This window comes from Sorex araneus, chromosome X, assembly GCF_027595985.1.
Source record: "Sorex araneus isolate mSorAra2 chromosome X, mSorAra2.pri, whole genome shotgun sequence".
Classification (NCBI taxonomy): Eukaryota; Metazoa; Chordata; class Mammalia; order Eulipotyphla; family Soricidae; genus Sorex; species Sorex araneus.
In genome coordinates, this window is record NC_073313.1 from 121048719 (window position 1) to 121076392 (window position 27674).

At 39.6% G+C, this 27674-nt stretch overlaps 2 protein-coding genes across 7 annotated transcripts in view; one reads left to right on the forward strand and one right to left on the reverse strand.

Moving 5' to 3' along the window:
* LOC101549703 (patatin-like phospholipase domain-containing protein 4) overlaps nucleotides 1-27674 on the reverse strand; it is a 134713-nt gene that overhangs the window by 39267 nt on the left and 67772 nt on the right. The gene's annotated exons all lie outside the window — the stretch shown is intronic.
* LOC129400157 (uncharacterized) overlaps nucleotides 1-27674 on the forward strand; it is an 80716-nt gene that overhangs the window by 35494 nt on the left and 17548 nt on the right. For 3 of the 6 annotated variants that reach the window (XR_008627482.1, XR_008627484.1, XM_055123548.1), the window contains one exon: nucleotides 6297-6452. The exons of the other annotated variants lie outside the window; for them this stretch is intronic. Coding sequence is in view for 1 of the 3 variants with exons in the window: in XM_055123548.1 (XP_054979523.1) it covers nucleotides 6297-6452 (156 nt within the window). In the remaining 2 variants the exon portion in view is untranslated. The remainder of the gene's footprint in view (nucleotides 1-6296; nucleotides 6453-27674) is intronic. 6 annotated transcript variants of the gene reach the window in all.

A 27674-nucleotide genomic window follows, 5' to 3' on the forward strand; every position in this document is an offset into this window, starting at 1 on the left:
AACAAAAACATGCATACACAGATACACAGACAGAAAGCACAGACATAGCATACGCACAGACACACAGATATATACATACACGAGACATAAACACACAGATGCACACACATGCACACAAACAAACACACACAAACACATACACAGCCCACATGCACACACACAGACATATACACAGTGACACTTATGCACACAGAGACACATGCACTATGAAACATGCACATAAAGACACAGATGTATAGAAGCACATATACACACGCAGAGACACATAAACGGACACATGAACACACAGATAGACACACATTTGCACAGAAAAACACATGCACACACAGACACATAAATGCACACACAGAAACATAAACACACATACACAAACATACATAGACACCATACATGCACACAGACAGGATACAAAGACATAAAAACACAAATAGATACAGAGAAAGAACTATACACAGACACAAATACATATGCACTCACAGAGACCCACAACAGATACATATAGATAGATACACAAACACAGGAATATACCCAGATATAAACACACATGCAGACATAGGCACACAGACATATTGCCACACAGACACAGAGATACACATAGAGACATACACAGGCATACGTAAATACACAGATGCAACTCTGCACATAGACACAGAGATATATGGATAGATATACAGAAATGCACACAGATATATACACAGACATACATAGATGGCACATACAGATCAATACACATGCACACAGACACACCAAACATATATATATAGATAAACATACATGCTCTCACACACACACATATATATATATACAGTCACAGTAACGGAGAGAAACACAGATATCCACAAACACACATCCACATGCGCACACACACTGACACACACATGTACATACATACATATACAAACACACAGATATACACAGACACAGAGGCACACACAGGCACAATTAGACATACACACAGATGCACAGACTTATACACAGACACACATGCACACAGACAGATGTGTATGCACACAGGTATATTCACAGAAATACATGCACACACAGAGACACAAAGATATACATGCACACACACTGACACAGACACATAGACACAGGAAGACATACACAGAAATATTCACTGGCACACACAGACACATCCGCATACACATAAGTAGAGACATATACTCTCAACATGCGTACAGACACAAATAGACATATATACAGACACATGTACAGACACATATGCATACACAGTTATATACACAGAAAAAACAGAATTGCACATACAGACACATATACAGACACATGAGTACAAACTGAAACACGGAGACCGATTCACATAAAGACACACATGGACATACACACAGACAAAAGACATACATATCCACATTGACTCCCAGACACAATGACATATACACAGAACCACACATAGACAAGTCCATATAGGCACACAAAACATATTCACAGACATACCTAATGCACACAAAGAAAAACAGGCATACTAAGAGACATAATCACACACAGATACACACGGAGACTCAAACAGACATATACACAGACACACTCTCATGCCATACAGTCACAGCATGGACTTATGCACAGACTCACAACATGAACACACACAAACACAAAAACATATACACAGACACACAGAGACATAGCCACATACACATGCGCACCAACACATGTGCACACACAGACATATACAGACACACGCATGCACACACAGACATGCACAGAATCACACTCGCACACACCAACACAGAGACACAAAGACAAGGACACAGATACATACACATACTCCCATGGCACACAGTTACAACACGGATTTGTGCACAGACTCACAGCATGCGTGCTCACAGACACAGATATATACACAGTCACACACAGACATGGACTGCCACATACACATGCACACCAACATATGTATATACCAACATATGTGCACACACAGATGCATAGAAATACATGTGCACATTAACACCGATACAAAGACAAAGATGGACACATATACATAGACACAGACACATATATATACATAGGTTCAAAGACACAATGACACGGCTATGCACAGATATATACACAAAATATACAGAGACATACAGACACATATATAGACACACTAATATATACACACAGGCACACCCATTGTATACACAGATACATAACCATAATTCCAATACACACATCATGATGCATTGACAGATATACACACATAGTATCACACAGACATACATAGACGCACACCCACATGCAACACAATCACAACATGGTCTTATACACAGACTCACAACATGAGCATAGACATGAACACAGATGTACACATATGCACCGACACATGCACACAGAGGTACACACAGACATATGCCAAGAAACACACATAATCACACACAGATAAACAGACTGTTATAGACACATGCCACACATTAAAACAGATTTTTGTATGGACTCACAACATGCACACACACACACAGACAAAAATAGCCATATACACAGACAGAGACATCCATACACACATGCACGCACTCTGACAGACACAAAGGCACACAAAGACACATATACACAGTAGAAACATATATATTTATATATGTGTGCAGATATAGCGACACAGACGTATACATATACACAGACATACAAAGACATGGACACACACATAGACACACAAATATACTCAGACAACCAGTGAATACACAGGTACACACATGCATGTACAAAGACACATAATCACACACAGAGACTCAGATACATATAAACAGATACACATGTGCAGTGACATATGCACACACAGGCATATACATAGACACACACATGCGTACACAGAGACACACAGACACACCAGACATACACAGACACAAAGACACACACATATGGACACACATAAGACAGACAGACATAGACATATACAGAGAGGACACACATGTGCATATATGGCACAGATGACATATACACATATATACACAGACACAGATATATAGACAAACACAAATAGGCATACAACATATATACAAAGACACACCCAGTGCACACAGATATACGCACAGACATATACTAAGACACATACATAATTTCACAGACACTTATAGACATATTCATAGACACAGACCCATGTGCATAGACATATTTACACACAGACATATACAGATACACAAACATACAACACATACATAGTACAAACTCATGCAGAAACAGTACAAACACAAAGATATATACAGATACACATATAGAAACAAAGGCACGCACATACATTAATAAACACACAGAGACAATGACAGAGATATACATAGAGACAGACATATAGAATTGTGTAAAAACACAAAAGAGAGAAGAGGGCCCAGCGGGGCTCTATGTCTCCTGCTGCCCGCATTCAGTAGTCTCCAGCTGCTTACCCCACCCTGGGAAGATTGATGGCGATAATGAGGCAGGCGAAGGAAGGAAATGAGCCAAGCTGGTTGGCCTCCCCGTTCTCGATCTCTCTCTGGATCTTCTAATATTCCCCTTTCTGTCCTGCTTGCTCTCACTTCTTTCACTTTGTGCTCTGCTTATGTGTGTGCCACTGTGCTCTCTTGCGTCTGTCTCTCTGCGTCTGTCTCTCTGAGCCTGTCTCTCTGCACCTGTCTCTCTGTGCCTGTCTCTCTGCGCCTGCCTCTGCGTCTGCCTCTCTGCCTCTGCCTCTCTGCCTCTGCCTCTCTGCCTCTGCCTCTCTGTGTCTTCTGTCTTCTTCTTCTTCTGTCTCCTTCTTCCTCTGTCTCCCTTGTCTTCTTTCTCCTATCCCGTCTCTTCTATCTTCCCTCAGTGCCCCACAGTCTTAGTTGATATAGCAAATTACGTAGGGTGGTGACACAAAGGTGAGTTTAACATCAACAAATCAACAAAGAAGGGTAAGACCATTTTTTGAGGAGATTAACAAAATCTCATCTAAGGAAATCTCATCTAAGGAGATCCATTCAAGGGTGGGGGTCCAAACAAGGGTGTATCAGGGTGTGAGCTAGTAATCTACTTAAATAGTTATAGTAAATCTACTTCTAATATTTCTAGCAATGTCATTCTGTAGGAGCACAGTAAGATATATAAAGTTTGGTTTTTCCTGAGCGCATCTCCAGACCACAGTCCTCAGGCCAGGTTAATCTTCCTAACCCCAACAGGATCCTAATCTCATCTCGTTACTTTTGGATCATGACAGCATTGTCCATGATCATGCCCTCAACTTATAGTTGAGTATTGTGGCGCTGCTTTGGCCTGGCCCATTTCGATGCCAGGGTAGCACATAACTCACCACTTGCCCTGGATCCGTCCTGTCCCTCATCGGGATCCTGCTTTGGGGTGCTAGGAAAGCAGATGCCCAGGAGTAAATATTGGAGTCAATTAACCCCCAAGTTACAAGCACAATATTGTCTTCCTGTGTCCATACAGAAAGGACATTGCTTTAAGGTAAACTATGTTCCCTAAGGCAAGGCTAAAAGGACAAACCCCATGTTATCCTACATAGAATGATGCACAAATATATATATATATATGTATATATATATACACAGATGCACCCTATGAACATACAGATACACAGGCATATACAAAGACAAACACGTGCTTGCACTCAGACACACAGACACATGCAGAGGTACACATGCTCACAGATAAACACATATACATATACATGCACACTATACAGATATGTATATGCTCACACAACACAATGACTCAAATTCACACAGATATATACAAAGATGCAAAATCACATATATACATAGATACTTTGACACAGACATATACACAGACCCACATGTACATATACACTGAAACACTGACATATAGACAAACACACACACACAAATATATATAAACAGACACATCCAGTGCACACACAGATATACACAGACATATACCAGGACATACATATTCATTCCCAAAGATTCACACATATACACAGACACACTCTCCTACAACACAGTCACAACACGGACTTATACACAGAATCACAACATGGACACACACAGAGACATATACATAGACACACAGATATATAAACAGCTGCATGTATGTGCACAGAAATGTTTGCACACACAGATGTGTACACAGACACATGTGCACACCACTGACACACACTCTTGACATTGACGGACACAGTGATACATACATGGAGACACAGGCTATACATAGACACACACATATGCACACACACAAGAACACAGTTATACACAGACACACACAGGCCTAGACATACAACATTCATAAATACACCTAATGCAAACATCTCTACACAGGCCTATACCAAGACATACACATAATCACACAAAAATACAGGCTGACACAGACATATACACACACATTCATATGCAACACAGTCACAACACGAACTTTTACCACAATCACAACATGTACACACACGAGACATATACAGTCACGTGCATGTTTACAGACACATGTGCAGACACAGACATATACAGTGACTAAATACACACAGACACACATGTATACGGACATACACTGATAGCCACATAGACTCCCAAAACGCAGACATACTTACAGACACTACACATATACATAGACTAACAACCACAATGACACTAACATATACAGGCATGTACATAGACACACATACGCAAACACACAAGCACACAGATATATACACAGGTAGACACAGACATAGACATAGAAACACACAGACATGCAAATATATACACACAAACCCCCAATGCACACACAAATACACACACAGTCATATGTGAAGACACAGACACACAGACACACAGACATACACCCGTTACAACAGAGTAAGAACACGGATATACAGGTAATAGATATATACACACGGGCTCTTGATGCACACATACATCGACACATACAGAGATACAAACACATGCACTTACATAGACATATACAAAGACACACATGCACACACAAACAGACTCACACAGGCACACATGTACACAGAGACATACAAAAACACATACCGAGGTGTATGCACACTTACACACAGACATATAAATAAGAGAGACTAGTCTGAATTTAGGCTCCATTTTACAATCTTGCACGTTGATTTTAAAGAATGATTTGCACATTTTGATATTATTAATATTTCAGGGTTTTTTGTGCACATGTTGTGGTGGTCAGGGCTTACTGTTGGCTCTGCTCAGGAGTCACTCTGGGAGAGGCAGGGGCCCTGGGGGTTGTTGGGGATTGAACCTGGGTCCGTTGCGTTGCACGTGGAACAGAGAGACACCATCCCCACTGTCCTGCGGCTCGGCCCTGGTCCGAGCTATACACTTGACTGTGTCTTCTGAGCTGCTCTATAAGCTGTGTGCTGTGTCCCTTCCTCGCAGTGGGGTCTGTGCGCCAGAGTCTCCATGCATTCTCCCGCGACTGCAGGCTCACTCATGCTGGAGTGTTGAGAAAAGAGGCAGCCGTTTCCTTGTCACGGGAGCCCAGGCCTTTGGGTCCCCTGAAGGAATCTTTCTCCTCCTGCCTTGACTCAAGAGGTAGGTAGAAACATCTCTTTTTTCCTCAAGAGATGGACACACAGAAATACAGAGACACAGACACATGCACACTAATACAAACACAGACATCACTGTCATCCATTGCTCATCGATTTGCTCGAGCGGGCACCAGTAACGTTTCCATGGTCAGACTTGTTGCTACTATTTTTAGCATATTGAATATGCCACAGGTAGTTTGCCAGTCTCTGTCGTGCAAGCGGGATTCTCTTGGTAGCTTGCCGGACTCTTTGAGAGGGCAGAGGAATTGAACCAGGGTCAGCTGCGTGCAAGGCAAATGCCCTACCCACAATTCTATCGCTCTAGCCCAAACACAGACATATCCACAGAAACACAGGTACAAACACATGCACACACAGACATATATGGAACACATAGAAATATATATACACATATGCATAGACACACACATGCATACACACAAACACAAAGTTAGACACAAGTACACAATTCAATGTACACACACATACATATAGACACACATCTACTCATACATACAGAGAAATATACAAACATATGTGCACATGCACGCAGACACATATACAGACACAAGTACATGCTCACATAGACATACACATACTCAGATACTCAGATACAAATGAAACACACACATGCACTCACACAGACATACAGTCACAGACATATGCAGTGACACACGGTTACATATGTACACACAATGAAATAACTGTATACTGACATGCATGGCTAGACATACATAGATAGACACATATGCACAATGACACAGACATATACAGCATGCACAGGTAGACACATGAACACACACAGACACATACACAGAGATACACAGACAGACATACATATATGCTTACACATAGACATACACATACACACAGCAATATACACAGAGACATATACAGAGACACATATATACTCAAACATAGGTAAACATGTATACACAAAAGCAGAGACATGCAAACATGGTCACACAGACACAACAGAAATATACATACATATAGATTCTCACATATGCAGAGACACACATGCGAACACAGACATACTCAGACATATACACGGACACTCAGAGACACACAGGTATATATAAGACACACACATGAACACAAATAAACAGACATATGCATACTCAACACAGACATATACACAGATACAAAATACAAATACATGTACAACAGACATTTGGAGACAATACACAAATGTAAACACAAATGCACATTTACAAATAGATAGCCGACATATACCACACACAGACATATACACACATACAAAGAAACACAGATACATATATTCGAAGATACACAAATGCACACACAGACATTCAGAGACACACATGTGTACACTGACACAAATGAACACACACAAACATGCACACATAGACATATATGTACACAGACACATTTATACAAACATACATACACAAAAAGTAATACAGAGACATATATACACACAGCCATATACAGACATGTGTACATGAGACAGCAAATATTTACACACAGAAAAACACAAAAATACACAAACATACACACATTGACATACACGTATACACATTGTCACGGTCACTGTCATCCCGTTGCTCATCGATTTGTTTGAGCGGGCACCAGTAACATCTCTCATTGTGGGACTTATTGTTACTGTTTTTGGCATATCGGATACGCCACGGGTAGCTTGCCAGGCTCTGCCATGCAGGTGTGATATTCTCGGTAGATTTCCGGGCTCTCTGAGAGGGGCAGAGAAATCGAACACGGGTCGGCCTCATGAAAGGTGAACGCCCTACCGCTGGTCTATTACTCTAGCCCACACATATATACCAAGATACATAATCACATACCAATACATGCACAAATCTGAACACAAAGAGAGGCAGACATATACACAGAGACACCCCCAAATATACAGATACACACCCACATGCAAACACACACACAGACATACATGTTGATACACAGAGACACACAGAGACATACACAGAGCCATATACAGAGGCACACAGAGATATGTACCCAGAGACACATGCACACACAGAGACACACATGTAAACAAAGAGTAAGGCACACAGACATATAAACACATTTGTATAAATGCATAAACACATTAACATATGCACATGTACACATGTGCACAAGCAAAAAAGACACACGGAAATGTACATAGAGACACAGAAACATACAGACTTACAGATAGACACACAAATGCTCACACAGACATACACACAGAGGTATTTACAGACAATGTAGTACAAGATCAAACATACACTGACACTGATGCATACATGACACAGACATACATAGAGACACAGACAAAGACACACATGCACAAAGATACATACACAAAGACGTATACAGACACAAGTATACACAGTCACATAGACATATACACAGACACACATGCATGCATACACATTCATATACACAGATACAGAGACACAAACATATATATATAAACTCAGAGACAGATGCATTCACTTAGAGACATATACATAGTCACAAACAGATATTAACACATGCACGCACAAACATACTGATGCATATAGACATTTAAACAAAAGCACACATACACAGACATACAAACATAGGGGCATAAATTGATGAAAACTTGCATGCGCACACTTATGCACAGAGACACACACCCAAATGCACATTGAGAGATATACTCAGACATATACACAGACACAAGCACAAAGTCATACACAGACACAGAGACACACAGAGATATTTGCATAGACACACAGATGCATGAATAGACACACAGATATATACACTGATATGAAAACATATAGACAGACACAAACACAGACATATACAAAAAGGAGACAGACACACAGAAACACACAAACATATACAAAGGCACACAAAGACAGACATATACGCACAGAGGCCCACACAGAAATAGAGACACAGTTCACACACAAGCACACAGAAACACACAGAAATATACACAGACACAGGTATATGGATACACACAGAGACATGCACACACACACAAGCACACACCTAGACATACACAGACATAGACATATAGGCAGACACACACAGACATATACACAGGCACCCAATGCATGCGCACATACACAGAGACAGAGACATACACATGCACTAAACACATGAATACATAGACATACATACGCTCAGACATGCATTCATGATAGACATGTATACATGCATATAGACAGAGACACATAGCCAGAACACACGACATACAGACACAGCAAACATATAAAAGAAATACACATTTAGAGACACAGAGACATACATAGTCACCCACATGCACACACAGACACTAAAGGACATATACATACATACAGACAGACATGGACTGCATACACAGACAACGTGCACAAACCCCTATCACAGAGACACACATGATATATACACATGTCTACACAGAAAGATACACAGATACACAGATATATACATCGAAACACAGACAAAATTATGCACAGAGACACTCAGACATGTACACAGAAAGATGCACGGACAGACATTTACACAAACTCAGGCAGATATAGACAGATACATTCACAGATAGATATATACTCAGATCTACCTGTGCACATGAAGACATACAGTTGCATAGACAGGCTCACACATGCACACACAGACAACACATATACACACAAATACACACAGAGATACATAAATAGACATACACAGGACACACCCAGTGCAACACAAAGACACACAAACAGGCCTATATACATATACACAGACACAAAGACATATATACACACAGACATATATACAGACACACTGACATACAGAGACACACAGCGACAATCAGACATATACATAGACACTAAGAGACACATAATATGTACATAAGATGTGCAGACACAATCACATATAGACACACAAATGTAGACACAGACATACAACATATGAGCAGACACGAATAGACATAAGGTAGACACACTCGGATATACACATAGACACAGACACAGTTACATACAGACATGTTAGCACACACACAGACACAGAGATCCTCAGACACACAACATACACAGACACACACACATGATCATACATAGGCACAGACATACACACACATCCCCACACACAGAGGCATATATACACACATGCGTAGAAACACACACATACACAGAGACGTATAAGAGATACATCTATGCACATATAGACGTATGTACAGACACATTTGCACACATGCATACAAATATACACAGAACTGCATAGACATAGACACATGTACACACATTTAAGACATATACAAATATATCACCAGAAAGACATACAAACATACACATAGACACACACAGACACATAGAAATATGCACACCTCATAGACACACACATGCACACCCACATTAAAATACAAAGTCACACACAAGCACTCAAACACCCATACACATATAGAGACTGACATGTACACTGACACATCTGCTCACACATATATACACAGATATATACAGACACAAATACATGCCAATGCACACATATGCAGACACAAGCACATGCTCACACAGACATATAGTTACCCAGATATACAAATAGAACACACATGCACACACATAGACATATACAGTCACATACAGACATGTGCAGTCACTCACAGACACACATGTGCACACAGAGACACAAAATATATTCACAGACACACAGATGTATGTATATACAGATATCCAGAAACACAACATACACATATACACACATAGATATAGATACACATATAGACATATACACAGACCTGCACACATGCAAATATACAGAGACAAATACACAGAGACATATTTATAGACACTTAGGACCCATGCATACATAGACATATACGCAAATAAAGTTCTATACATGTACACAACCAAATACATTTATACTGACATACATTGGTAGACACACATGCTTGCAGACACACATATATAGAGACACAGAGGTACACACACATGCAGAACTAATGACAAAGACATGTATACAACATCCGCAGGTAAAGACATACACAGTCATACACATACACACGTGCACTGACACAGACATACTCAAATGCATACACATAGACATATACACGGACACAGGCATATATACAGATGCACAGACAGACATATACATAGATTCATACACATAGACATACACATATAGCAATATGTATAGACACACAGACATAAACACAGATACACATTCATATATTTACACAGACATATACACAAATGCATACACACAGATGTATACACATGCACACATCAATATACACGGACACAGACATATACACAAATACAGACATAATCATAAATGCATACACAGACATATACACACATAGTAGTATACACGACACACAGACATATGCACAGTTACACACGATACACACATGCAGAGACGTAGACATACACAAATGCATACATATAGACATATACACATATGAATAGCAATATACACAGATACAAAACATATACAGAGAGACACATACACAAACATAGACAACACATATACACAGAAACCCAGACATTCAGACATGCACAGACACAAGAGAAATATGTACACATGTAGACTTTCACAGACAAACACAAATGCGAGCACAGATATATACAAGACAACAGGTACATGCACATAGACATCTACACAGTCAACATAGACATATACACAGATACAAAATACAAACAAGACCAGCACAGACATATGCAGACAATACACACAAGTAAACACAAACACACATTTACAAATACACAGACAATAGACATACACCACACACACAGACATATGCACACATATACACAGACACAGGCACGTAGACATCAACACGGAGACACACAGACACAGAAATCCACACACAGACATATTCAGATACATGCACATAGATATAGACATGTACACACACATGTCCACAAAAATACACATGTCCACACAGACAAACATGCCCACGGACATATATATTCAGAGACACAGCATGCACACAGACATACACAAACTGAGAGTCACACGGACCTACACAGAAACATACTAACATGTTGATCCACAGACAACACAGATACACACAGACTCACATGTCGGCACACACAGACATAAATAGAAATATACATACAGAAACACACCCTGGCACATACACTGACACATGCACAACAAACTCAGATAAAGACAGACATTATACATGAAGATACACATAAACAGATACACAGATATATGAATAGACACAATCACAAGACACACTGACAGAAACACACCCAGTCACACAGATGCGCCTATAGACATGTATACAGAAAACACACATGAAACACACAGGCACAGAGAATCATAAGTCATGCACAAAAACAAACACAGGGAAATATACAGACACAAACATATACACTGACACATACGTTGGCACAGACACATGAACACACAAACATACACAGAAATATAGACACATAAATATACAAACAGATACACAGCCAAATGCAAGGAGTGACACTGAAATATAGAGATACAGACATGTATACACACAGATACCAAACAAACAACACATATATGCAGAAACACATACACATTTACACGGACACACACATGCACACATGGAAACACAATATGTATAGACACATGCATAGATATACAGATGTATATATATACATAGACACGTAGACACACATAAACACAGACACGGTGCATACGCATGCAAGCGCACAGAGATTTTCACAGCCACATACAAGCACACAGACTTACAAATGCACACACAGACATATGGAAACACAGTCATATAGATCGACAGAGATAGACACAGCATATACACATACACATACATGTGCACACGCAGAGACATACACAGACATACGCTTCCATACACAGATGAAGACAGACACAGAAAGACACAGATATATATACAAGACACAGGAATTCACACAGACACAAAGGTGTATGCATAGTCACACAGACACAATAACACATAGACACATGCACAGACATAAACACACAGAGACTTATGCAGACATATACACAGACACAAACCGAAATGCAGACACAACAAAGAGCTATTACACAGACATATACGCATGTGCCTAAACATGCACAGACACACAAATGCAAACACAGAAATATAAGCACAGACTCATAGACACCCACATGCACACAGACACACATCAACATATACATAGACACACACATGTACACACAGATATAAAAACGTAGACACCCAGACATACACAGACACAAATGGACACTAATTCATATAATAGACACAGAATACAGATATATACATAGACAAACATGCACACACAGACATGCACACAGAGAAAACCAGATAAACATGTGCAACACACCAGAAAACACAGACATATATACAGGTACACACAGAGACACATGCACACACAGACATAAACTGACACAGACATAAACCCAGACATGCACAATAGAGACGCATAGGTATATGCACACTGAGGGGCAAATATACAAATACGCACAGGCGAATATACAGATATAAACCCACATGCATATACAGATATACACACAGACATACACAACAGACACACAACAGTCATACATACACACAGACTCAGACACAGAGACATACAGAAATACATGCCCAGTCAGAGAAACAGACACACAGATAACATACAGAACATAGAGACACACAGAAAAATGCACACAGACATATATGAAGACACAGATATAGACAGGCACACACAAGTGCACACATATAAGTACACAGACATATGGACACACAAAACATTTAAACACACCGGTACACACACATATACAAAGGCATGCACAGATGCACAGGTGACTGTGATTATACTGACACATCTTTACAAGGACACACACATATACCCAAATCATACACGTGCACATAAAATACACACACATACAGACATACACCCATATGAACACATACACATATATTGACACAGTTATACACACACGTAAGCACACAGGTACACAGAAACCCACATGTAGAGACATACACTCACATGCACACACATATACACAGATACGCACATGTATATACAGCACAGACTACATAGACAAAGATACACATATACACAGATTCACACCGACATGCACACACAGACACACATGCACTCATACAGACACACAAACACAGACACACATTTGCACGCACACACAAAGACAAAGTCACACACTTTTCACACCTGCACGCACAGAAATGACAGACAATACATATAGACACAAACACACGAGCCATATACACAGACGTATATACAGACACACATGCACACACGCAGACATATAAAAGATAGAGATTCACAGATATATAGACACACAAACACAATGACAGACACAGAGACACACAGAAATATGTACACGTAGCGATATACACAGCTATATACACAGACACAAAAGCACACAGACACAAACACAGACATATACACAAAGACTCATGCAGACAGGTCCACAGACTTGTACACAGACACACTCACATGTACAAACACAATTACAACACAGATTTTTAAACAGACATGCCCACAACAGACAGACGTATACAGATACACATATATATGAAGACACACAGAGACACACACACAAACATATACAGACACACACATACTTACAGAGATACGGACACACACAACACAAAGATATATCGATAGACACACAGAGTTACACAGACATACATATGCAGTACACATGCTCACATATAATGAAAAACAGATTACAGAAACATAATGAACACACATGCACATGGAGGCATAAACAGACACACAAACCTATAGACACAGACATAAACACAAGCCACACAGACATGTATATACAGAAATACATGCACACAGAGCTACACACAGACATATACAGAAACAAATATATGCATACACAGACTCACAGATTCACACAGACACATACATACAGCTATATTCCAACATGCACTCACACAGACACAACACACATATACAGAGACTTACACAAATGTGCACACAGACACAGAAATATGCAGACACACAGACATAGACATAGACACATATCTATCACACAGATACAGAGAAACATAAAAATATGTACGTAGACACAGATGAACAGACACAGACACAGAAATATGCAGACACACAGACATACAGACATAGACACACGTCTATCACACAGATACAGAGAAACATAAAAATACATACGTAGACACAGATGAACAGACACAGACACAGAAATATGCAGACACACAGACATACAGACATAGACACACGTCTATCACACAGATACAGAGAAACATAAAAATACATATGTAGACACAGATGTTTGTGTGTATACACAGGCATACACACGAACCACAGATATGTACATAGACACACAGACATACATAGCAACAGGGACATATACATAGATACACAAAATCATGCACAAAGACTCTCACATGCACACAGGCATATATACAGACTGAGACACAAAGATACACATACACACAGATGCACAGACACAAACGGAAATATACTTAGACACTTAAGCGCACAGACACACAAACACACTGATATATACAGAGACATAAACAGACATATAGACGGATACAAATACACAGACACACCTATATGCACACACAGAGATACACAAACATATACAGAGACATACACATGGACACACACAGGCATATAAAAAGACACAGAGAGACATACACAGCACACATGCAAAAGATATACACACATATATATAGTTACACACAGACATATACACAAATATACATAGCGATATAAAAAGACACAAGGCATATACATAGACACACGTGATCATATACCTAAACACAAATAGGTGTACAAAGACACACACAAACATATATAGACACAAATGCACAGATACACACCTATACACTGAGGCACCCAACCACAGACAAATACACAAACCCATACTCACATGTACAGACAGATTCACACACAGACATACACAGTCACACACATAGACACACAGACACAGACACATGCACACAAGACACACAGATATACATAGACGTATACACAAATAGCACACACATGCACACTCAAAGACACGCAGACATGTGCCAAGACATGCACCCAATGCACACAAAAACACAAGACATATATACAGACACACAAGTCACATGTACACATAGACATTAGACATGCACACAGACTTAGACACACAATAGACATTTATTCAGAAACACAGGTACACACTCACAGAGGGAAATACAACAACAGTGCACACAGAGATATATACAGACACGCAGACGCATGCCCACACATATAGAAATAATCACGTACACACAAAGATATAGACACAAACATACTCAGATACACAGAAGAATACACAGATACACACAGATACACAGACACATAAATTGATGCCCACCAGTGCACATACACAGGCACAGTCATATACACATGTGAACACACAGACCTATAGTCACATAGATCAAACATAGATCAACACGCGAGCTTACACAGTCACACATAGACATATACACAGACACACACCCACATTTACAGAGACATATACAGAAACAGAAACACGTTCACAGAAACACACATACATGCCCACAGATATATACAAACACACACATGCACACAGAACTGATTAGACACACAGAATCAGACACACACAGAAATGTACAAGTGCACCTGCATACATAGACATATGCACAGACATACACCGGCACACAGAGATAAATACACATGTAAACACACAGGCATATGCATAGACAGACACTGACTCACAGACATATACACAGATAAACACACATACGCGCACACATGGTCACTCACAGACATGTAGACAGAGAGACACACAGACATATAGACAGATACACATGCACACACACCCATAAACATACATCTGCACACATGAGCACAGGCATAGCACACACATATAAACAGACACAGAAACACGTACAAATATAAACCTATTTTCACACACTGAGCGGCAGACACGAATAGACACACAGAGACAGTCATACATACATATACACAGACACACATTTGCATAGACAGTGACATAGCCACACAGACATACAAAGATATACACAGACATATGCACAGATGCACAGCGATATATATATACCCATAGAGACATACATGCACAGACACTGGGACACAAACATATACACAGCCATACACAGACACCCAAACTCACCTAAAGACATGTACAGATACACATGTATACACACAGCCATATAGACACATACCCACACACGATTATACACAGACATGCAGATGCATACATGCTGACACACAGACATGTAGACACATACAGACAGACATAGACACACAAGGCACACACGTACATATGCACAGACACACCCAATGCAAGTGCGGATACACAAAGACATATACACAGACACACATATCCACACAGACACGAATAAAGACGCACAGACTGACAGACATATACAGAGACACATACTCAGACATGTGCGCACAGATAAATGAACACAGACATGTACAAACTCACACAGATGCATATATGGATATACATGCACACACAGATATATACATAGGAACACACAGACATATACACACACATGCTCCCAAACACATGACACACAGACAAAAGTAGTGACACACAGACTTAGACACACAAAATAGACACACACAGACATAGACACAGACATACACTGATGTGCACACACAGACCTGTGCAGATATGTGGAAACACACATGTACACAGACGCATACATGCGAGCACACAGACATATACACAGATTCCCACATATACAGAGACACAAATACTCAGACATGTGCGCACAGATAAATGAACACGGACATGTACAAACTCACACAGATGCATATATGGATATACATGCACACACAGATATATACATAGGAACACACAGACATATACACACACATGCTCCCAAACACATGACACACAGACAAAAGTAGTGCAGTCAGACACTTACAGGTGGATATACAGACATCCGCATAAACCCACATGCAAATACACATATAGACACAGACACTTATGACAGCATAAGATACACAGATATATACATAGAAACATAGATACAATCAAATATACACATATATACACACAGAGAAACATAGACACACAAAGAAACATACAACTGTCATACATGGGCACATCCCAATGTATGCAGTCACACACAGAGATAGAGAATTGTACAGACACACAAATATACATATACGCAGACACGAACATGTGCACTCAGACAGACATACAGAGACTCAGACATATACACAGACTCACAAAAGTGCACACGCAGGCATATACACATACAAACAGACACAGGAAATGAATACAATGAATACACAGATACATGCAGACATTGAAACACACAGATACACACACATCCACTGACACGCATAGATATACAGATGAATATATCGACCCACATATACAAGGCCACACATATATACCCAAATCATACACATGCACACAAAATAGACACACACAGACATAGACACAGACATACACTGATGTGCACACACAGACCTATGCAGATATGCGGAAACACATGTACAGATGCATACATGCGAGCACACAGACATATACACAGATTCCCACATGCACACATATACATATACACAGATACCCCATGTACACAGCACAGACTACGTACACAAAGACACATATACACAGATTCACACTGATGTGCATACACAGACACGCATGCACCCATACAGACACACATGCACACACAGAAATGACAGACAGCACACACAAACATAGATAGAAACACACACTGACATGCATACACAGATGTATACACAGACACACATGCACACATGCAGGCATATAAAAAGACAGAGACTGATATGTAGGTGAGACACACAAACACAATGACAGAGACACATAGACATATACGCAGAGAAACACATAGAAACACATAGACGACACACCTTCACAATCACACAGATGCATACACATGCACACCCACTGAGCCACACATAAGCATATATATGTATAGACACACAGCTAAATGAACACAAACACATAGACATGAATGGAGACATACAGACATAAAAAACACACATAGAAACCCACAGATACAGACACACATGCACACAGAGAGACCCACACCAACATATACATACAAGCACACACAAACAAGTAGACATATACACAGACACACACACAGTCAACAGACTTATACACATAGACTCAGACACACACATACACAAGAAGATAAAAATACCTAAAGACATATATCTACAGACACACACTACACATTTACAAGAACATATAGATACAGAAATGTATACAGAAAAACGTACCCAGATATATTCAGAAACACACAGAGACACACACGCATACATACTCACAGACAAATATAATCACAGAGACATGAACATATACAGAGATTCATACATATACACAGACAGACCCACATGCATACAGTTACAACATGGACATAGACACAAATGTACAAGAGACACATATATATGCATACACATAGACACAATAACAGACACACAGACATATAAACAGACATGCAGACATAAACAGACACATACATACACACGTGCACACACAAACACACAACACTGATATATACACACAGAGCCACACATGCACACACAGGCATACACAACCACAGAGACATAGAGATAGACACAAAAGCACGCACACAGACACACATGTGCAAATACAGATATATATACACACAAAGATACACATGCACAGACACACATGGACATATACATAGGCACTTTTGTGCACAGACACTTGAACACACTGATATAGAAAGACATCAACAGACATATAGACAGACAAACCCACAGACAAATTCACACACACCCATATGCACACACAAAGATACGCAACATATACAGGGGTACATAAACGTCAATGCAAATGCATGTAGAAAGGCACACACAGACATATAAAGACACAGATGCACACAGTGATACACACATATACACTGAGACACACAGACATAGACAAATGCATAAACACATTCCACATGCATACACAGATTCACACACAGACATGTACACAGACTTACACGTTCACACAGACACATAGTGACATATAGACACATACATGCACATAACACACAGACATATACAAGACATACACCCAGTGCACACACAAACACAAACATAAACATGTACATGTCACATGTACACAGAGACAATAGACATGCACACACAGATTCAGACACACAATTGACATATACCCAGACAAACACAGAAACACATATCCACACACAGACACAAATAAACACACACAGACTCATACAGAATATACACATACATGTTCACAAACACATACAACAGAGACATATACACGGACACAGAAATATTCAGACATGCGCACACAGATACGTGAACACATAGACCTATACAAACGCACACATGTATAAATAGACATACATGAACACACATGCGCATGCACATAAACACGGACATATACATAGAAACAGAGATATACAGACACACATGTGCCCAAACACGACACACAGATATAGAGTACACTCAGATACTCACATATGGACATACAGACATCCACAGACATGCACATGTACACACATATAAACACTCACATATACACAAACATGCAAATACACACATAGACACACTTATGCCAACATACAGATATATACATAGAAACTTACAGTCAAATATACACAGACACAAATGCACACATACCGACACAGACATATAGACAGATATTCAGACATATACACATCCACATACACGCAGAAATACAGACATAGACACCAAGAAACACAGAGATAAACACGCTATCTTACACAGACACACCTCAATTTTTGCACAGTCACAAACATACATATACATAGACACAAACATGCACACACAGACACAACACACCTATACACAGACTTATACCTGCACACACAGACAACAGACATATACATAGACATACAAAGAAAGTTAGATGTATAGACACAACAGACACATCACACAGAAACACATAGATGTATACAGACATAGACACATGTACACATAGAAAATTCACATACACACAGACTCAGAGACTCACAGACATATATACAAACACACTGAGGCACACTAATATGCACATGTACACAGAGTCAAAAAAAGGCAGTATACATATATACAGTCATATACACAGACACATAGAGACATATACATACCCACATGTACACAGAGACACAAAGACATATACAGAGACATGCATATGCTAACATAGACACACAACTGATCCATACAGAGTCGCACACATGTACACAGAAATGCACATATACACACAAATATACAGACACATGCACACACAACAGATATATGCAGACACATGTGCACACACTGACACAGACACATAAAGACACACAGATATATACATAGACACAGAGACACACAGATATATCCATAGACACACGCTCATGGACAGTCATACAGATACTCACTTGAGATAGACATACACACATTCACACATACATACAGAAACACAGAAGTATACACAGACATGTGCATTAAACATATGCACAGGTACATAAAAACACATACACATACACACTGTCACAAATATATATACACAGACCCACACAGAGGGACAGGGATGTACACATACATGCAGAGAATGAGACACAGACATATTCTGACATGCAGACAACAAAGACATTCACACAGGCGCAAATACATGCTCATGCAGACACTCAAGTTGAACACATGTGCATAATACACAGACTTAGACATATAGACACACGTACACAAAGAGACATACACCCACATGTAGACACAGACATGTACGCAGACTGATGCACCTGTAGACACAGATAGTCAGACACACAGACATACACAGACAAATGCACAGAAACAGAAATGTGCACACAGACTTACACAGACACACAAATGTACACTCAGCCTTATACACAAATACATACACACAGAAACACACTAGACAAATGCACACACAGGCACACATAGGCACACAAATGTAAACAAAGAAGCATATATTTACAAATTTAAACACAAACATACAACAAATACACAGACTCAGACACACAAACGTGAATATGCAGAGGTACACAGACATATATACACAGACACACAGACACACAGCACACACATATACACAAACACACAACTTACAGATACACACTAACACAGATATACACAGACATAGACACAGACATATAGACACACGTGCACACGCAGAGACACACACACAACCAGTCAGACAGAAACACACATCCCCACATGCACAGACATATACACAGAAACACACATGTTTAACAAAGACACAGACACACAGACAGACACAGATGTGCACACATTCATATACATAGAAACACACAGAGACACATATACATGCCCACACAAATGCACAAACATGCAAGCACAGCCACAAACATACACAGAGAAATACATATATACAGACGAGACACACACGTATCTACATACAATATATACAGACATGTGTAATGCAGACACATAAGAAAACCACATAAACAGGCATATACATAGACACAAATACACAGACACATGCAAACAAGTATGCACAGATGGAACCCATACAAAGACACACAAACATGTACAGAGACACACTGATATGCACACACAGACTTACACACATGCACACAGAGAAACATACACAGCCAGAGACACACATATATATTCATAGACAAACACAATCAAACACACATGGACATATATACAAACAGACATATTCAGACACACACATGCACAGATACACACATATACTCAGAGACAACTGACATGCATAGAGACAAACAGAATTGTACACACATACATATGTGCACAGACACAAGCCAATGAATACACAGAGACACCATTAACACAGACACAGACATGAACACACATACACATCATATACACCGATACATGTGTAGAGACACAGAGACATATACACACAAATACAGGTGTGCACGATAGCATAGCAGTAGGGCATTCGCCTTACACGTGACTGACCCAGGTTTGATTCCTCCACCCCTCTCCGAGAGCCTGGCAAGCTACCGAGAATATCTCACCTCTCAGCCGCATGGCAGAGCCTGGCAAGCTCCCCGTGGTGTATTCGATATGCCAAACACAGTAACAACAAGTCTCACAATGGAGACGTTACTGATGCCCGCTCAAGCAAATCGGTGAGCAATGGGATACCTAGAATACAGAAATATGCACATGGACACAGATACATACACATATATATGCAGACACATGCAGATATCCACATATACACACATACATATACAGATAAACACAGATATAAGTAGACCGACATAATCACACATGTGCACACAGACACATGTGCAACACAGACGCATAAAGACATATACTCTGAAATAGAAACACACACACATTCATATTCACAGACCACACCAATAGACACATGCAGACACAGAAACACAGAGACATAAATATGGGCACACATAGAAATACACAGACATGAATATATATAGACACAATTACACGCATATACATGCATACAGAGACACACAGAATATACATACACAGACAGACAAGTGTACAGAAGATACATAGACAAGTGTATACACACTGAGACACATACGGAGACACATGCATATTTGTAGAGAAGCACTCATGCACACATACTGATACAATGCACACACAGACCTATGGACACACAGAGATTCCTAGAGGATTAAGCAAACAGACATGTGCACAATAGAAATATATATGCACACAGAGATATACGCAGAAACACATGCAGACACACATATATACATAGACATACACATGTATGCACACAGCCATATAGACATAGACTCACAAACACATGCACGCACATAGAAACAGAAACATTCATGCACATATATATGCATAGATATATGTACATAGACACAGAACATATGTGCAAACACATGCACATACAGAGACACTCAAGGACATATTGACTCACAGACAGATACACAGAGACATAGGCATATATACACAAAGACACGGACATGTACAGACATATACACAGACATGCACCCAATGCAAACTCAGAGACACAGACATATATACAGGCACACACATGTACACACAAAAATCACAGACACACAGACATAGCCAGAACAAGACAGGCATATACACATATACATAGGCACACAGAGACACACAAAGATGTATCCATAGAAGCACAAGCTCACAGAGACACATACACAAGACAAAGACATTTACATACAGACACATACATGAATGCACACACAGGGACACACATAGACATATAGACAATCACACATAGAAGACACACACAATGCACACACAGAGATACATGCGTATACACAGATAAGTCTGCACACAAACGTACACACATAGAGTCACATACAGACACACTTACACACAGACATAAACACAGATACAGACACAGCCATGCACAGACATACACAATGATATGCACACATTGATGTACACAGATACATATATACAAATATATAGATATATATGCAACACAGTCACAGACACACAGACACATACAGTGACCCAAATACATGTACAAATATGAACATACATGCAGACATATACACACATACACAGACAACCACAGACAGACAATAGAGGCACACAAAGACACTCAGACATACACATAAAAACAGTAGTTACCCACAGAACGAAATACACAATCATATCTACATGCACACACACATGCACACATAGACACACAGACACACAGAACCATATGTATATAGACACATAGTCATACACAGACAAGCACACACATCACACATGCACACTAACACATGCAGAAAGAGACACAGACAATTATACACACAGATATATACATACAGGCACACATAGACATAGATCCAGACACATACAAAGGTTACACACAGAGACAAACAGGCATAGACACATAGATATATACATAGACCCACATCCACAACCTCATAGACACAAAAACGTATAGAAAGAGAAATACTGACACACAGAGACAGACATATACATTGACGCACGTCAGCACACAGACATATACACACAGAGACAGAGAGACACGCAGACATATACACAGATATACCCAATGTAACACAGAGAGACACAAATAGTCACATACACAGATGCACACACAGACACAAAGATATATACACAGAGACCCAGTGACACATATTTATGCATAGAAACACAGAAAGATGCACATAGAGACATGTACACAGCATAGACACACAAAAACACATGCACTCATATTCACATACCCAGGCACACAGACATTTACACAGAGACATACATGCACACACAGACATATATACAGACACACACTAACACACACAGACACAATGCACACAGGTACAGATATACAACATATACAGACACATACTTTCACACATGACACTGACATGCACAGACACAGACATATACACAGACACATAGACATGCACACACTCATACACTACACTCATACATAGGTATATACTCATACACTACAATATACAGAGACACACACATGCACACACAGAGACATACTAAAGCACACACATAGACACATACCTACGTACAATATACAGAGACACAATATGCACATATTCATAAGCAGACACACAGATGTATGCATATACACATATACATGCACATACAAAGACAAACACAGATAAGTGCTTACATACTGAAACATACAGAGAAACACACAGACATGTACAGAGAGACTCAGATGCACACACACAGATGTATGGAAATAGACATACATAGCCACACAGAGACACACAGATACATTCAGAGACATGCAAAAACAGAGACACAGATAGACATATATACAGGCTCACAGACATACACAGACACACACATGCGTACAGAGACACATATACAAAAAAAACCAGATGTATGCATAGAATACAGAGGAACTTGCACAGTGAGACACAGAGACATTTACACAGATGTATATGAGACACATGCACACATACATATGCAGATGAACACAGACATAATCACAGACATACACAGATACACACGTTCACACACACACGCAGACATACACTCAGATACACAGATATATACATAAACTTAGACATACACATAGATATACAATGCAGACACACAATTACACAGAGACATAAAAACAGGCACACACACACATAGAGACACAGAGATGTATATAGATTATATATGTATATACATACATGTACACACATAAAGACATACAGAGACACAGCTATACACAGATACTTGCACAGAGACATATATGGAGATGGATACATGCAGTCGAACACACAGACATATACATATACATATACATATATAGAGAAACACAGACACACAATAAGTCTACACATGCACGCAACATATACATATACACATGCACACACAGAGACAGAAACACACATGCACAAAGACACAGAGATATGTACATAGACAAACATCAGACACTTATGCACACCAACATAAGTTTGGATACACACACAGACATAGACATGCATGCAGACATGTACATAGACAACGACAAATACACAGATACACACATGCACACAGAGAGACAAAAAGTGGACATATACAGACAGAGACATGTGTATAGACACACACAGGAACACACAAATATATGCAAAGACACATGTAGACACAGATACACAGAAACATTCACAGACACAAACATGTACAGAAGGATACAGACTATGTACACAGAGATGATTATACATATATGCACACATACAGAGACTCACATACAAACATGAGCACACATAGGCATATACCCAGACATACAGAAAAAGGCACAAAAAAAATACACACTAGAGCAAGACACACAGAGACATAAATTAGACTTAGGCTCACACCGGTATATATATATACAGAGAGATAGACACATGGACATAGAAGCACATGCACATTCACACAGGCAGCATATACATACCCGGACATAGACATACATCTCATATACACATAGACAGATACAGAGACACAAATGCACACACAGTGGTACAGACATAGACAAATGTGGACATGCACACATGCGAACACAGGCACAGAAACAGACATATACAAAGACAGAGAAACACAAAATTATATCCATACAGACACACACCCACATATACGGATACACAAAAATACATGTATACACACAACAGTCATATACCACACCGATGTATATATAGAAAAACACATGTGAACACAGAGACATTTACATATACACACAGACACATACACATGCATACTTACATAAACATAAACACAGGCACACATACGCACATATACTTGAACACATAGATATATACACAGGCACATGCACACACAGACAGGTGCACACAGACTTATACACAGACTTATACATAGACACATGTAAATGCATATACACAGAAACATGCGCTCACATGCACACAGTTATCTACACAGACATTCACAGACACACCAACACACATGCACACAGATACCCTAGAAATATATAGATGCACATGCACACATAACATACATATACATATACAGAGACACACAGAGATACACACAGTCATATACTCAGACACACACTCAATGCATAGAGA